The 18,541-nt window shown below is 43.9% G+C and overlaps 1 protein-coding gene across 2 annotated transcripts in view; it reads left to right on the top strand.

The window, feature by feature from the left end:
* EGLN1 (egl-9 family hypoxia inducible factor 1) overlaps positions 1 to 18,541 on the top strand; it is a 273,058-nt gene that overhangs the window by 149,520 nt on the left and 104,997 nt on the right. For both annotated transcript variants that reach the window (XM_085611948.1, XM_085611950.1), the window contains exon 3: positions 7,481 to 7,617. In XM_085611948.1, the coding sequence (XP_085468074.1) occupies positions 7,481 to 7,617 (137 nt within the window). The remainder of the gene's footprint in view (positions 1 to 7,480; positions 7,618 to 18,541) is intronic.

Raw genomic sequence — 18,541 nt, 5'->3', positions numbered from 1 at the left:
TTAGCAAATAGCGCGCCAGGCCTCACATCAAACCGACTTCTCCATGGGGCCCTGAGGCTCCCAGTGTGTTTCAGATCGAAGCCCAGGGGTGTCACAAGAGCGGGCTTCACTACTGTTTAAGGGCTGAGGTTTCAGGCCGCTGTTCTAGTGCTGCACCGGGCTCCCGGCGACCGCGCTCGGTCTCTGCGTCGTGATGCAGGCTTAAAAATAGTCTCGAGGGAGCGCAGTGAATCAGGACGCTCTGGGGTGGTGATGGCCTCCTTAACTTGTCCCAGAGAGAAGCGCGCTGCGAAGCTGGTATTCGCTGCAGATCGGGGGGGTACAGCAATTGAGGATGATCCGCTCCTCTGTGGCGCTAGGATGGCGCCCACGCCGCGGACCACTCCAGCGTCCAGGGGCACCGTAGGTCACCGCAGCCGTGGTCACACAGGCATCCGAATACTCAACTGTCTTGAACGCACTGTCACTCCCGCCTTCCTCTAGCTGACATATGTAAGGCAGCTACTCGTCTACACACACATTTAACAAACACTACTGTGTAGATGTGTTAGCACGACAACAAGCTAATGTAGGCCAAGCAGTACTTAAAACATTGTTTCAAACAACTGCAACATCTACAGGATAGCAACCACTTTTAGAGTATACTGATTTGTAGTCTATGAAAAGCATGTGTATCTACAGCACACATGCCTCGAACGGATTGTTACTTACCCAGTAAGCATCTGTTGGCATGTAGAGCTGTAGATTCACATGCTCCCACCTGCCTCCCCAGGTACCTATAGTTGTTGCAGTTCTTAATCACATATTCATACGCATGGATATCTCTAGTCTACACCTACCTACTCAATTCTCACCCTCTTGCGGGAAACAATCTAACAATGGAGTTGATGCCCTTGCGCCCGATCACCGAAAGGAGAAGTCACTGTACCTCGTGACTAGGAAAGATTTCTTCGAAGAAAAACTACTTGCAAACATCCAGACACAACACTAAATGGCAGGAGTATGCAAAGCATGTGAATCAACAGCATTACATGCCAAGAACAGATGCTTACTGAGTAATTAACATAATCCTTACACTCAACTCTAAAGTACCTTTAACCGCGTTCTAGATTTTATTTTTATGCAGAGTAAGATATTAATACAATTCTTAGCTATAACATTACTTTACCCTTTGTTTTTTTTATTGTCTACGTGTGTTTGTGTATGTATGTGTATATATATGTGTGTGTATATGTTGGTGTATATTTGTGTGTGAACAAGGGCACCTCAGACTGACAATATAGAATGGACAATATAGTCCATTGTGCAAAACATTGAAGTAAACGAGATCAGACAATGCATTTGACAGATTAACTAGATCTCAGGATTTGGATAACTGGATTGTTCTTTAGGTTAGACTGATGTTAAAGGGTCAAACAGAGCTTAGCTGCACTGATCTTGCACACCATATTAACTATTCATCCCTAGGGATTGTCATGTTGTAAAAACTATGCACTTAAGTCAAGAAATGCTTTCATATTAAACGAGCAGTGAGAAAGTTATTGCAATTGGGTAAATGACAGCGTAACTACAATAGTTCTCCCACAAATTGGTATGAATTTATCACATCAAAATAATCTTTTTCTTAGAGTACAAAAGATTTACCTCCAGTACAAGATGCTCTTTTCTACTAAATACATGTTTTCAGTAAGTGCTAATTCGGCCCACAAATTCAACTCCATTATTACTAATTATATAGCTGGTATTGCCATCATTTTATATTCTAGACTGACACAGGAGCTCACTCAAAAATGGCTGCCATGCTTGGCCGGCTAGCCACACCCCCACGCTTTTGTGATGCATATGGACCTTCCTTCACTGCCTTCTGGGATTTTTTAGATAGAACTTTTCACAATTTCAGTTGCTTTCCAAGGACAACTTCAGTGGCTGTTTAAAACTGAAATCTGAAGCATGAGCATTACCTCTTCGACAGTTTGTTTGACTAGCCCATCTGCTCCCACAGATTGGCCTTCTGCACTCTCATTTTTAACTTCTGCTTGTGCAGTCCAACCAAACATCTGTACTGATTTAGAGCCAGATATTTTATGTACTCTAATAATACCCAGTTAAGCCAGAGCTGTATGAATGATCCTTTATGCAATTGAAAGCATATCTAGCCTTTCTGCTACTCAGCGGTGGATATCTGTTCTAAAAACTGAATCCTCTAAAGTCTGCAATATTTTGTGACCACAAGAGTGACTTCTTTGAGGGACTAGTCTGTGACTCAAATTAATGGAAAGCAGAACACTGTTTAAAGAACGTGGCCATCCTTGTTGATACATATTCTTCCATTGTAAACCCCTTCCCCCACATCCAAATCAAAGTCCAGGCTTTGATGTACTCAAAATATCCTCAATATATAACGCTCTGCCATGATGGCCAGGTATTCCCACCATATGGCGGTAAGGAGACGGTGGCAGCTTCTCCTGACTCCGCTTGGCGCCCATTACTATTGCTACTAAAGCGGCTACGCTGTGCTCATTTTTTTTGGAGTGAAGGCAGCTTTGAGAGAAAAAAATCTTTTAATATGTAATAGTGAACTGTTTGTTTAGTTTTAAAATTGTTGCTCTGATTTAGTGACACACTGTGAAGTAAATTGCATACCCGCAAACACGTAGGTTGCTAGGTGCTGTACTACACTTACTGTCTCCTGAGCCCTGATTTGTGCCTTGCCGCCTGCTAACCAATCACGGTGTGCGGAGGGCGGGGCACAGACAGGCCACACAGGAAGACGAGCGGTTAGCGCTCGAACCCTTCTTCAGCTCAGGGCTATTTAGGCGGCGAGGAGGCACCGACTTTTGCGGTAAGGAGACGGTGGCAGCTTCTCCTGACTCCGCTTGGCGCCCATTACTATTGCTACTAAAGCGGCTACGCTGTGCTCATTTTTTTGGAGTGAAGGCAGCTTTGAGAGAAAAAAATCTTTTAATATGTAATAGTGAACTGTTTGTTTAGTTTTAAAATTGTTGCTCTGATTTAGTGACACACTGTGAAGTAAATTGCATACCCGCAAACACGTAGGTTGCTAGGTGCTGTACTACGCTTACTGTCTCCTGAGCCCTGATTTGTGCCTTGCCGCCTGCTAACCAATCACGGTGTGCGGAGGGCGGGGCAGAGACAGGCCACACAGGAAGACGAGCGGTTAGCGCTCGAGCCCTTCTTCAGCTCAGGGCTATTTAGCCCCTCGTCGGCTCCAGCGCGCAGCGTTGGTGCGCAGTATGGCGCCCACTCCTGCGCCTAAGACGAGCCAAAGACCAGCCCGTCTGCGCCCGTCCGCGACCGAACGGGGCCAGGGACAGGGGGCTATGGAGATACGCACATGCAGCCTAGAGACCCCGGCCAGTATTCGGAGAACATATACCCTACAGGTACTGTTAGAGTTGCGTAACCATCTCCCGATTAGATGTTATGAAACTATGGGGGCCACTCTAGAAGGACCGTTTACCTGTCAGGTATGTCATACACGATTCCACCTTTCTGGGGAGGAAAAAAACCTAATGCTCGATCCAGCTGGCATGCACCCTATAGTACAAGATACTGTCCCAAGGAATAATACAGCGGATAGTATCCCCTTGGGGAGCAAAAATCTGCTTTGTAATATCCGCTCTTTAGCGAAGCATGCTACCCAGGTGTGGGATCTCATTTCTATGGAAGAACCCGACCTCTGTTTCTTAACGGAAACATGGCTTAAGCCTCATTTAGTTCCAGCCGTTACAATGGGTATCCCGTTGGGATACAAAATAGTTAGGCTGGACTGGACCGCCCTAACAAAACAGGTGGGGGGGGTGGCAATTGTCCATACGGAGGAACTGGATATCACAACCCTCGAGGAAATATGTACACCCCAGATGGAATTATTAATCTTTAAAATTAATTCTACACCTAGGGAACAAAGGAAGGGAGCATTGGTGTATCGTCCACCAGGCCCAAGTGGGAATTTTTCTGTCGCACTTATAGAGTCCTTAGCACCGTATGTGAAAGAAAATCATGACTTCCTACTGGTGGGGGATTTTAATGTCCATAGTGAATCAGAGAAATGTATGGAGGCAAGAACTCTCCTAATGGATCTGGACTCTCTGGGACTTAAAAAGATTAATTATGGGCCTACTCACGAGGCAGGTCATACTTTGGATTTAGTTCTGTCTAGCTCACCCCTCATTAAATGTTTGGCACCTATTCAGGTAGAATGGACCGATCACGTTATTTTAGAATTCTATACTGTCTCTACGTATAAGCCACGAATTCAGAAGGCCCTGGCAAGCAAAAGGAGACCTTGGCACAAACTCACCACGGAAACCTTTAGAGAAAAGTATGAAGCTTCTCTGTCTAAGAATCCTATAGATGACCTAGTAACTGCCCTTAATAGGTTTGAGGAGACGGTCAGAGTAGTAATTAATACTATCATCCCGCAGAAAACATATAAGCCTCGCCCGGCAAATAAACAAGAAGTTTGGTTTTCCAAGGATTTAAGATCCCTGAAACAAAAAACCAGGAAAGTGGAAAAGCTATGGAGACAATCTCAGACATTGGAAGATAAAGAACAGTATAGAACTTCCCTAAAGACATACCATAAAGCCATTAGGGCGGCACGAAAAAATCATATTGCAGCACAACTAACTGCGGCTGGGAAAGACTCTAAAGTATTGTATAACATATTACAAACTTTCACCAAGCCAGTAGCTTGTGAGACTGCGGAGGTTGCATCCCAGGACCTCTGTGATGAGATCTCTCTATTCTTCATGAAGAAGATAGATGGGATCTATGATAGGATTATAGTCTCAAACGCAACTGCTGCAGGAAAAAATAACATCCCTCAGAATGTTGTACGGCAAGTGCAAGTTACTCATTGCCTTAAGAGCTTTCCCTCCATCTCCTTAGAGGAGGTAATCTCATTGATTGCTCAAATTAAGAGTGGTAGCCCTTTAGACTCCATCCCTGCACGTATCATGCCTATGTTGGCAGATGTCTTAGGACCAGAAATCCTGAACTTAGTTAACCTCTCCCTTAGCACAGGGGAGGTTCCTTCAGACTGGAAAAGGGCCCTGGTAAGACCACTGAGGAAAAACTCTGCTATCCCCTGGACGGAACTGTCTAACTTAAGACCTATTTCGCTTCTCCCCTTTTTGGGTAAAATAATTGAGAAATTTGTAAATCGGCATTTGTCAAATTACATCGAAATGGCAGGTGGGTTGGACTCTTCCCAGTCAGGCTTTAGGCCAAGACACAGTACTGAGTCCACCTTGTTGTCAGTCGCAGACGATCTACACATGTTCCAGGATAAAGGTTACTCAGTTATCCTGGTGCTGTTGGATCTGTCTGCGGCGTTTGAAACGGTGTCACATAACATCATGGCCACCAGGCTAGTTAACATCGGCCTGGAAGACAAGGCTTTAGCCTGGCTGAGGAGTTTCTTAACAGACCGCACCCAAAGGGTCACCTTGGGTGTATATCGGTCAGAGGAGGTAGGGATCTCTAAGGGGGTGCCACAGGGCTCTTGTCTGAGCCCCACCCTTTTTAACATCTATGTGGCCCCCCTAGCTGACATCATGAGGTCCTATGGTTTTATCCCAGTGTCGTATGCGGATGACACCCAACTCCTCTTTCCTTTCAAAAGCCTCACTGCAGAGGTTAGAAACTCCTTTGCCCGGGGGATGAAAGCAGTGGCTCACTGGATGGCATCTAACTTCCTGCAATGTAATGTTGCAAAGACGGAAGTGATGCTGTTCGGGGAGGCTAAACTCCTGTGGACTCCTGACTGGTGGCCTCAAGATCTAGGCCCAGTCCCTGAGCCCAAACAGGTAGTGAAAAATCTTGGGGTCCGATTGGACCAGGAGCTATCCCTAAAACATCATGGCAACCAAGTGGTGGGCTCCTGTTTCCACATCATTGGTTTGTTGCGGAAAGTATTCCCTTTGCTGCCAGACTCTGCTAGAAAGACTTTGGTGCAGGTTCTAGTATTGAGTCGATTGGACTATTGCAATGGACAACTGTTGGCTGCAAATGAAGGAGTAATTTCTAGACTCCAGGTGGTCCAGAATACTGCTGCTCGCCTTGTCCTAAATCAGCCCCCTCGCACTCCCTCCAAACCTCTGCTAATTAAGCTTCACTGGCTATCCATTAGACAAAGGGTGAAGTTTAAAATCTGTTGTGTTGTACACAAATGTCTGCACGGGAGAGGTCCTGTATATCTGTCCAACAAATTCTCCCCTTATGTAACTTTGCGCCCTTTGAGGTCCAGTGTACAGGCTCTGCTATGTGTACCTAGAGTAAAAAAGCTAGACAGGGAGCCAGAGCCCTTTCAGTTGCTGGGCCAACTCTATGGAATAGCCTTCCACTATCCTTGAGACTTTGTGATGATCACCTCCCTTTTAGGAAACAATTAAAAACCTTCTTATTTCAAAACTAATTAATATGACACACTGCTTAGTCCTTTTTTTTAGTATTATGGTCGACCAAATGGCGCGGAGATACCCCTTCGGGAGTCGATTCCAGCGCGGTATAAACCCATAAATAAATAAAATAAATAAATGGCAGCAGCCGCGTGCCGTGCAGGTAACAGCAGTGGGGCTGCGTTGGGGGAGGGCTTTCGAGGGACGATGCCGAGGGAAATTTAATTATTTATTACTTTTTTTCCTCGACATTGTCCCTCAAATTGGAGCCCTTTGGACCATATGCCAAGATACCCACATGAAGGTCCTTCATCACAGATATGTATGCACACAAACACACAGATGTACATGTAGTGAAACTACCAATACTGATTAGCAGTGCCATTGTTCACTCATTCCCATTGGGCTAAAGGAAAGAAGGCATTGTGTTGCTGGGCCGGTAGACCCCATGCCATTTGATTGCCTTTACTTCCCAAAAGCATTCTGCCAGAACCTGAGGGAAAAGGTTGGGGAAAGGTAGAAGACAGATATTGGCTAATTGACCAATTCTACCTTGACCTCCTTCATGTCCCCTCTTCCCTTCATTTAACGGTGGCTAGGTAAGTTTGCATTGACATCTAGTGAGGGGACAGTCTTTGGTGCGCTTATGCAACAGAGGTATGTGCCTTCAGCACCCTCAGTGTAGACAAAACTGTTTTGCCCATCTTACATTTGAGTGTGCATGTGAATGGAGGCGTTACAGCTGTGCACTGACTCCTCCAAATGTGAATTGTGGATGTAAGAGCCATTAACAAAGATCCTGACGTGAACTCTGTATCAGTCTTATTACTGTAGCACTCTCGAGTGAAGAGACTGGTGGGACTCTAGGAATGGTTTAGGTACAGTGGGGCACTGTGTAACATTAAAGAAGCAGTCTCTGTAGGCCTCTTGTACCTACTTGAACACCACTTGATTAAACTTTAGAGGGCCCTCTTCTCCACCTAATGGATGTAGCTGAACAGGTTTGCTTTCATTTATTGTATTTATTGAAGCATTTTTATTTTATTTTTATGTAGGTTAATGGAGGTATTTTGAGAATCTTTCCCGAAGGCAAGTCACAATTTGCAGACATTGAACCCAAATTTGATAGACTGCTGTTTTTCTGGTCTGACCGACGCAACCCCCATGAAGTTCAGCCAGCATTTGCAACAAGGTATGATTGAACAGGTTTGCTTAAGACGAGTGCAACAAATGAGAAGGTGTTGATTGTGTCCCATTTGTTCTATTAATGGTGTCTAACTGGAAGAACGTTGTAGACTCATTGTATAGCTGTATGTATTTCTTTTTCCTAGACAATTATACACTAGGCCAATAAATGCAGATTTATGAAATAATTTGCAAATCTCCATAAAGTATAAACACTAAATCTAAAGTCTCTTATCATTCCGATGTACAGCTTTCTAGGAATCAGGAACGGGTCACAGTGCGCCTGTCATCACTAAGCTTCAACATACTGAGAGGTCTTTTCTGTAGGGAAGTCCATAACTTAAGTATTAACCCAACAAATATTGTGGCTGTCAGTAAACCATTGGACTTGTGCAGTGAAACTTTCTCTTCACTTAGATAAAACAACTTTGTGGAAACCAAGAATGTCCTTGCCAAAATTGCACTGGGAACCATAGAAGACACCCAAAGTCTTTCAGTTTATAACCTTTTTAATCAAAGATATTAACTGAAGCGTATTTCTGAAAGAAGGCTTATGAAACATTTCACACCCACCCCACAAACACCAATACCAAAGGAGTCGAAAGAAACACGAAGAGCAAATGTTACCAACTTCTGGAAATCTCAGGGGAAAAAAACACTCAACCAAGCTTTCTCCTGCCAAGCTACAGGAATTTGGCGTGGTCTACCTTTTATTTCAAAATCAAAAGTAAGTTGTCACTACCCATATCTTTGTAGTCCACTTTTATGACTGAAGGGTTCTTCCCACTTCTTTGGTGCTTACGAAAATGTCTATCCCAGTTCAAGCTAGAGTGTTGGTATTTGAGCAGGTTCAAGACTGATTTGCATATGACTGGGCCCAATCTCAGGTGGCATAGTCTTCAAAAGAACGATGGGTTGGAATGCTACCTCGAGTAATAGCCAGTGGTTAGACTTATTACAAGCTTCCTCCATCGCCTTTTATGTACCGCCTAAGTGGCCTAGGCATACCCAAACGCGGGCCCCTTGCTCACTGTGCAACTGCAACCAAGCAACACCCAACTGTAGAGTTCCAATTGTAGGTGAAACCTGTTTCGTGTTGCTTATGTTCTGGTTCAGAGAGGACCTGGCTTCGCAGTTTGGGCTGAGCTGTTCCTGTTGGAGCATGGTCAAGACTGATTTGCATATCGCTGGGTCCTCATTTAAGGTGGCATGATAGGCAAAACAAAAATGCATTGGAATACTACCCGAGCGATTGAGAGTGGTTATACTTATTGCAAGCATCCTCCTGTCACCTTTAGTGTGTTTACTGTTAAAACTAGCATATGCTCTGGCGCACGTTGATGTGCAGCCCAAATATTCCTGAGACTTCCATCAATATTATGGTAAATATCAAGCTACACCGTAACAAACTCCTTAGTTATGCCATGTGTGTGCTCAGTTACACCCAGAATCTGAACTGTTGTTCCCCCCCTTCTTATACAAGGGCTCTACCCACTTATGCTAGTGACCAATCTCATGTTGCCTGTGGTTGGCCCTGTTGCATCCAAGGGTGGCCCAGTTCTGTAGATAACAGCCACAAGCATGATTTTGAATACATTCTGTCTCTTGAGCTAATACGAGGAAGAAAACGAAAGTTCACTTTCAACATTATTTTGTAAGATAGTCCTTCTAAAATTGTGACAGTGGCTCTTGGGGTTGTGGTTAGTGCACAGTGGAGTAGTAGGTAATTTCCTGATACCTGCACCGGCCTCCAAGGGACACTGGTGAGTTGGATACTTTTATGTCTTTGTTCATGTGGGAGTACTGTAGAAAAAAATACCAATCTCAAGGATCCTGACCAGACAGTATGGCATTGTAGGGATGCGGCTTCTGTAATCAGGAAAATATGCTGCTGACAGAATAGCTGAAGGTCACCCTTAAGGCAGAGGGAGCTGATGAACCTTGTTAAGGGGCACCATTAGGGGAAAAGGAGGGGAATCCATCCAAAGGAGCGATCAGATCGAGTAGAGGAAACCTTGCATTGCAGAGTTCCAGATGGCAACTGAGAAGCATGTCTGACACAGTGGTAGTTGGAGGGAGAGTGGCATGCCCTCTCTGTGCATAGAGTGGGCTTTGCATTATGCCATGGAAAATGTCTCTCCTCATGCTTCTGGTTGTTGGGCAAATCGTCCCACCTGCCAGGAGGTGCGCTATTGAAATGCATAAGACACTATTTTACATCTGAAAAGTAAACTGCATTTGTGAAGCCTGTGTTTACGTGCATTGGCAGGCCTAAGCCACACCTTGGACTTTGCCAACACTAGTTTCTGCAAATACCTGAGGTTCAGCCGACTGCAAATACCCAAGTTTCAACCAAATGTTCAAGACTCACAGCAGACTGAGGCCGGATGCTATGATCAAGGTGGTTGGAGCCTGTTCTGTTCCTGAAGCTTCTGATCAGGAGACCAGCCAATTGGCCTTTGGGTCACCCTGGTGGTCATGGGTTTAGGATGCAGACCCAGGCGTTCAATCTGGCAGCAGAGTAGCAGTCCTTCTGGCAGAGCAGCACAGTAGTTCGGAGTCTTTCACAGATCCAGAGATGTACTGAAGAGTTAGGCCTGAGGGTCGAATATCTATACCTGGTGCCTACTTTGGAGTAGGGGAAGGTTCTGGAGGTTTCTACTGCCAGAGGTGCTTGCAATTTGCTGCCTCCCTGTCCTGGTCTCAGATTGTCTGAGGTTACAATAAACTAGTGTCAAACCTTTTATGAGTGTCCTCAGAGCCTTTGTGATGTGCAAATGTGGCAGGTGACACTCCTCCCCTTAATCAAGTCCAAGATGGCCCATCCTGCCAACATCTGTAGCCCTTTATTTCACTGTCTGGGAGCATTACTCAAAGACCACCTGCCAGCTACTCCTAGTCGTGTGCCCCAGATACAGGCAGCAAAGACCAAATGGCTGGGACAAGAAAATGCCTACTTTCCAGAAGTGAAGTATTGGAGATTCTGGACATATGTCTAGAAATACCGAGTGCACTACATAATGCCCCTGAGGGGCGTAATCACATATTCAAAATTACCAACGAAAAGTTTTCATAACATTTATACACAATGTGTAATCAAATTCAGGCTCAATCCTTTGTATAGTGCATCAAACTTGGATGAAACACAATTAAAGAAATCGTTCCAAAAAATAAACTCCAAGAAAACAAATGAAGTCTTCTGCCTTTATTCTTGGTGGACGCAGATAGCTTCTTATTTAAAATCAACAAAACGTTGCTTGTAGTCAGCCGTATTACATTCATTAAACTTCACAAATCAACGGAAAATCCCAATGCATTTCGGGCTATCGAATGAGCCCTTCGTCAGGGGAATCTACAAATATAAACGATAATCATGTGTGGTTTGCAAATATTGAAAAGAACAACAATGAAATGCTTTACAAATAGTAGTTGTGGACTCAAAAGAAGTCGGGGGTTTATGAAAATGTGATGTAGAATCAACAGGAAAGGGAAGAATCCACCGTGCAAAACTAAAAGTTAAGTCCCACATCAAGAAAAGACTGAAAATACATAAAGATCAACACCCGTGCACATTTAACAAATACATTCTAATACTGGTCTCCAAAATCTCAAAAGCGTACCTTGGATTACTGAAGTTCGTGGACTCAAATACAAATACGTTGAGTCAATCTGTACGCAGTTTATGGAGCTGTACCAAGACTATCTTAAATGTCTGCAATCCAAAAACACTACATCAGTCAAGGGTGCCTGTTACCAAAAAACGTGTGCGTGTCGAAGAACAACAAGGTCCGCTTACCAACAATCAGCCTATCGTGGTGTCAAAAGATGAATTTCCAACACCTATCGTTGGCGTCAAACGTAGATTTCCAACATCAATTATCTATAGCGAAAAATAAATAAATTGCTTGCCTCAAATCCACAATTTCAAAGAGATGTCCATCCGCGAACAAACTGTAGATAACACTAAAAATATCTCACTTACCAAAAAGGTATGTGTACAGAGTCAACTCCATGTAAAGACGCACCGAGTTTCTGGCTCGTAAAGCATAGCGTGGTCACGTGTTTATTACCATGCTAAGAAGCAAACACAGAAACAGGACCAAGTAGGTTGTTGAGTTGCAGGCCACATGCCCATACCGATCGTTATATTGGGCTCAACCTCAGAAGCAAGCTGTGAAACAGCCGCCATGTTTTACCAGGAAACCCACCACCAAGAAAAATGTCGAGAAATGACCTAGGACAAAAGCAATAAAGTTTGAAATATGAAAGGAATAGAAAGGAATGAAAGAACCTGTGAACAAATACAGATACATAAGAAGCAACATCGATAAATGTCACAATATCAGCTTTGTTACAGAATGTATAATCATCACGATATCAGCTTTGTTACAAAATGCATAATCATCACAATGTCAACTCAATGTGAACTATAAACAACAATTCACTATATACTATGAATAATGCGCAGTAGGAACCAACCACGAAAAAACTGTTTTAGAGAAAACATGCCAATTCGAATTCATCATTTAACGCCTTTGGAAGTAGGGTTTGCAAAAACCAGATCCAGTAGGATTCACGCTGTAACAAGAATTTCGTCATGTCCTTATCTAAACGTGGTTCAACTTTTTCCAAAACACAGAATCTCAATTGAGCAATAGAATGCTTCTTTTCTGACCAATGCAATGCTAGGGGTGAATTTGTAGTTTTAGTACGTATTCTACTCTTATGCTCGGTGATGCGAATACGTAAAACCCTCTCAGTCTTGCCCACATAATACAAATCACAAGGACATTTGATCAAGTAAATCACATGATGACTGTTTACAATTCGCATCAAAATTCAATTTTATCTTTTTACCAGTCCAAGGATGTAAAACATACCTGCCAGAAATGACATTGTTGCAGTGTAAACAATTCATGCATTTTGTCATAGCTCTAAAAGCAGTATCAGAAATGAATGTGGTGTGACTCAAATTTCTTTTAGATTATTAGATCTTTTTTATGCAAACAGAGGTAACTCAGAAAAGATACCTTTGAAGTCAGATTCTGATTGCAGAAAATCCCATCTTTGTAGAATACTTTTTTTTAACAGAATCAGAGTTAGTGGAAACAGTGGATACAAATACTTCACGATTAGGTCCTGATGGCTTTTCTTGCTTTTGTAATAAAGCATCACGACTTTTCGTCAATGATCTTGTTTCAGCTTCATTAATAACTTTCACAGGGTAGCCCCTCGCTAAAAACTTATTTTTAGAATCTTGGATAGTCTGCACGCATAAGTGACGTTTTTAAAATTGTGACTTAAACTCCGACTTTACCATCATAAGGGTCTTTAACTTACAATTCTTTAGTTTAGACATTCCTACCTGCTCCAAATTGAAAGTTATTACTTATTATATGTACTACGTTAACCCAATGTTATCCTATGGGAAAGGTAGGCCTTGCATTTGTGAAAAACAAATGTTAAGTGCTTTGCAGTACCAGGACATGTAAAAGTACATGTCCAACGTTTTAGATAGACTGCACCCTGCCCTCTGGGCTGTTAAGGGTCTACCCTAGGGGTGACTTATATGTATTTAGAATGAAGGTGTAGGCTTGGTAAAAGGTTTATTTTGACAGATCGAAATGGCAGTTTAAACAGCACACACAGGCTGCAATTGCAGGCTTGAGGCATAGCTACTTAAGTGGGTGGCTCAATCAGTGCCTCAGGCCCTCCTAGTAACATTTAATTTACAGCCCTCTGGCACAAGTAGTACCGCTTCACTAAGGGCTTGCAAGTAAGTTAAATGTGGCAACTGGGTGTAAACCAATTTTACCATGTTTAAAAGAGTACACGCACTTTAGCACTGGATAGCAGTTGTAAAGTGCACAGCCCCTAGGCCAACAAAAAAGATGTCAGCAAAAAATGGAGGAAGAAGGGAAAAGGTTTTGGGGAAGACCACCGAAACGCTGTGCGGTCTAACATCGTGTTAATGGTTCCTATATGACCCTTGACATCTTGTATATTGCACAAATAAAGATAGTTCATCAGCATTCAAAACCGAATATCAGTCCACTTAAGGATGATGACGTGATGTTTTAGCATACCGAAAAGGATAAAGCATCCTTCATCAGGATGAAATATTAGATAAAGGTGTTGAAACATGACATTTGTTGCGTTTTGTAACCTACAATAGAAACAAATAACACAAAACTATGAAATTTGGATTGTTCCCTGAACAAAAGCAAACAATCAATGATACGTTTTTTTTCAAATTAAATTAAAACAGGTTCATAAACACATTTTGAACCCATGGCAAGCTAATACTAGTTAAATACTTGAACCATAACCTGTTACAAATTTTAGCCAAAAAGAGTACATTTGCTTTATGGTATGAAACAAACCACCAGTAGGAACCCAATAGTGTTTGAATTTCAAAAGTTAAGGACCAGCACTCTTATCCACTGATGTTACCCTTTGATAGATTGTGTACAAAAACTCACTTAAATTGTTCCATACTTGCAAAGGTCACCGGTAATAATTGTCCGTCAGTTTTTCATATGTTAATGAGTAATGAACAAAATGTTTCAATAGAAATGAGTGTCAAAGTAGCACAGCAAAAATGTAAGGAGCCTTGCATGATTACCTAATCGGCACTTCCCAAAAATACACCTGAATCATCAGATAATGGAAGGTCGTCCTTACTGGCACTGTTCTAGTTCAAATTACCAGTGATGGAGACATCTTAATTGTTCAAATAAAAGGAAAGACAGTTATTAGTAGCATTTGTTCCTTAACATATACATGTCCCGAAAAAGATAATTGCACATAGTATGATCTAACGGCACTGATTTGGAAAGCTTAAACTTCTGGCCAACGAGAGACACTTTACTCAAACATTCATAAGCAGGAGGCACCAAAAAAGTAAAATAATATGGTATTTTTTGGTGGTTCAAATGATGCAATATATGCGGCTGTCATTCAGGCCCAAGTCTGGTGCGCGTGAGGGGCCCTGCAACGGAAAGCACGTAAATACCTGGTTGCATGAAGCCTAGTGTTACTGCCCCATGTCATTCAGGCAAGAAGTGAAACGTCCTATGCCCACCCAAAATGTATTAATCGACTTGATTGTGAGAGAACCCAAACATCTTGTTGTTTCCAAACCAGAGCCATGTTTGAGTCATTGGAAAAAAAACTCTGGCTATTATGTTTTTGATACCACTCCATTCATATACCCAACTATCTAGTAACAGCTTGTTCCAGTTTTTAGAATTTTTTTTTTTAAAAGTGTCGGTGCAAATATTTATCTATTATCGCTTGTAGCATCAGGCAGTGGTCAATCCTCAATGATGCCAGACTGCCGTTCCTGGTTAAGATATTTGGACAAGCCCTGACTTTCAGATGGAAAAAGAGTATTGCTAAAAGTTTACCTGCTCAATTGAATAAGGGTATCGTTCGATGAGCTAGTTAAGATGATTTTTTTTTAAATAAATAGGCAAGATCAGACTACCTATCTAAGAAGCAGGAATTATTACAGTGGAGCTACACAAACAATTGTAGCATGAAAAATGGAATTCATTTCAGAACTGTAAAGGGTAAATCATCTGATCATTCCGTTCCTGAGCATTGTGCATCAGTTATGATTTTATGATTCTACAGCTGAAGAAAGGGAATACTGTCATGCTGTTGTGATTTTTATCCTCTCTGCTCATCATTGTGGACTTAATAAAATATATGTGCTGTGCCCATTTATGATTTTGCAAAAGATATAAAGTCCCTTTCCCTTAGCAACTGTATTTAAAAAGGTGCCATAATCCTGGGTTCTAAGAGCACATTTCACATGTGTCCACTGTAGTGCATCTCTCCTTCCCATTTGGTCCATCTCAAATGAACATGAAAATTCTGCTTTCATGCTACTCTCATTCAGCTTTGTTGTATGTGCATAATAAAGCCCATAATTGTTTAGTCCAAGTTCCAACCAGAGAACCGTATTGCCACTTAATTCTGGATTGGGATTCTAAACCACTCAATACTACAAACAGAGGAATCATAAATTAGGTCATGCAGAAAATGTCCTTTGCTGATCATAGTAGGTACAAAAAAAATTAAAAAATTATCCCCTCACTCATGTTTGCCCCAGCCAGTAATGTTCTGTATCAGATTTGACCTATATGGAATCCATTGTTAACAGAAAGCAAGCATTATCTCATTAGTACCCTTCAGTGACTCCATGGACACCACATGCTGTAAGAAAGGTTAACTTGCAAAAAATAGATTGTTGATTTAGTTTCTCCTCTTAGTATGTTGGGCATCTTGGGTTATCACCACAAAAACAGATAACACAGATTGAAGCACTGGCATACTGGCCAGGCTAGTTAACTACTCCCTCTTTTGTCAGATCTCGTTATATACCAGAAGAGGACCCAAGCCATAAATACATCAGATTAAATTGTGGCAGGTCTAATCCTCCCTTGGATCGTATTGCGCATGGGCTTCGGCTCCATCCTCAGATTGTTTTTTTTCCGCCATCGGGCTCCGATGTAATCTTCGCGCTCCGGTTCCGAACAGCTTCCAGTTCGACGATCGACGCGCAATCCTCACCCCAATTCGCGGTATTGTTTAGATCGCGATCTCCCCACTCGACACGCCTCATCGCCACACCTTCGGTTCCAGTCGCCGACGGCGGCCTTCGGGCCTATCCAAGCTCCGGTCCTGGCTAATGGAAAGGACTCCATTTAAAAAGTGCCCTCGATGTGGGTCCAAATTACCCCACACCGATCTCCACGAGGTATGCAATCTCTGCCTCTCCCCTGAACACGAGGCTCGAGACTGTCCGGCGTGTAAATCCTTCCGGTCCAAGAAAACTATTCGGGACCGAAGAGCCAGAAGAACCATGGCACACTCCTCGACGGCGATCCCGGACGACATCTTCGGGGAAGGCGTCGACGCTCCAGAGCAACACACCGACGAGGGACTCGTCAGCGCCTCCGAAGCCGACGATTCAGATGTGGAGGACATCACTCCGGCACAGAGGGTCGTGAGTACTAATCTACCCCACCCACACCGGCACCAAAAAAGGCTTCGGTCACGCCTTCGGGCCTAAGCAAGACCAAAGACACTGCTTCCCACACCGCACCTTCGGGACCGGTAAAGAAGCCAATTAAGCCTTCGGGCGGCTCGGGCTCGAGCCAGCCCACCGTCAGAGCCGATAAACACTCTTCGGCACCGAAAAAGAAACCGGCCTCCATCTCGACACCGAGCCCCACACCGAAACACTCGGGGTCGAGACACAGCTCCTCGGCACCGACCCCATCTTCGGTACCGACAAAAGCACACAAGGCCACCGACACTTCGAAGCCGAAATCCATCTCGGCGCCTACTAAACAATCGGAGCTTTCCAAGCATGGTTCCAAACAACGAACCAACACCGATAAACCTAAGAAACCAACGGCCCCGGCGCCGACGGACCAACCAACCTCTCCAGAACTATTCGCACCGGATCCTTTACAAAAAACACTAAGGATCCCAAAACTGGACATTTGATGCTCTCTATCAAAAAGAGACAGTTAGAGAAACCTGCTCCGCCTCCACCTTCAAAAAGGAAGGACTCTGCTACCTCCCCTTTCAGACTACCTCCACCACCTCCTCCACCTTCCCCTCCTCCACCCCCACCTCATCATTCCCCGACCCCATCCCCGTATGATGATGATCAAGGGGATCCATATGATGACATAGGGGATGTGCCCCAAGATATACCTACAGGGGACCCCACTCCCACAGGATCCCCAGACCCATGGGACAATTATAATATCCCGAACGTCCCACAAGACTATCTTTACCCTTCCAGACCTTCTCCACCAGAAGACTCCTTGGGGTTCAACCATTTACTGCAAAGGGCGGCACACTACCACGGGGTAGACTTACATACCGCCCCAGTAGAGGAGGATTTCCTCCTAGATACATTTGACACCACACATAGGACCACCTCCATATTACCTATGCTTAAAGGTGTTATAAAACATGCGCCGGAGATCTTTAAGGACCCAGTCAGGGCCAGGGTCATTAACCCGCGCATTGAAAAGAAATATAAAGCCGCCCCAACAGATCCCTCCTACATCAGAGGACCACTAGAATCCCTGGTAGTATGCACAGCACGGAAAAGGGCCAACTCCCAGGCGTCAGGCGACGCACCACCACCTGATAGAGTCTAAACTCTTGGACGCATCAGGCAAGCTTACTGCATCTTAAGCGGCCAATATATGGCGTATCGCCAATACACAAGCACTACTAGCGAGGTATGACCGGGCCCATTATGACGAGTTAGAAGCCATAATGCACCATCTCCCTGACACATACAAAGCTAGGGCCAATGAGCTAATTCAGGAGGGCAAAACAATTACTAATACCTCCATACGTTGTGCCTTAGATGCAGCAGACACAGCCTCTAGGGCCATCAATACTAGTGTCCTCCTCCGTCGCCATGCCTGGCTAAGGATATCGGGGTTTTTAACCGGAGGTACAAGCCTCCATCCTCCACCATCCCTTTGACCAGGAACATTTGTTTGGCCCAAAAGTGGATGACGCCCTAGAGAAAATGAAAAATGACACTGACACGGCAAAATCCATGGGAGCCTTACAATCTCACCCTCCCAGACGCTCTTTTCGCCGCTCTTCCTTTCGGAGCACATCCAAAGGCTACTCCTCAGACACCGCTTCCACTTCATACAAATCCCCTACTCAGTCCACCTTTACAAGGGGTTACCAGAGAGGCGGCTACAGGGGTAACAATAACAAAGGCAGAGGCAAAACAAACACCGCCCGCTCTGCCACCGCGCCTACCCAATGACTTCCCTCCACTTCCCCCAGACCATCCCACTCCGGTCGGGGGCAGACTCCAACATTTCCTTCCGGTCTGGACTACCATCACCTCAGACAAATGGGTAACACAAATA

This window comes from Triturus cristatus, chromosome 6 (assembly GCF_964204655.1).
Source record: "Triturus cristatus chromosome 6, aTriCri1.1, whole genome shotgun sequence".
Classification (NCBI taxonomy): Eukaryota; Metazoa; Chordata; class Amphibia; order Caudata; family Salamandridae; genus Triturus; species Triturus cristatus.
This window is presented reverse-complemented; position numbering and strand designations above follow the sequence as displayed.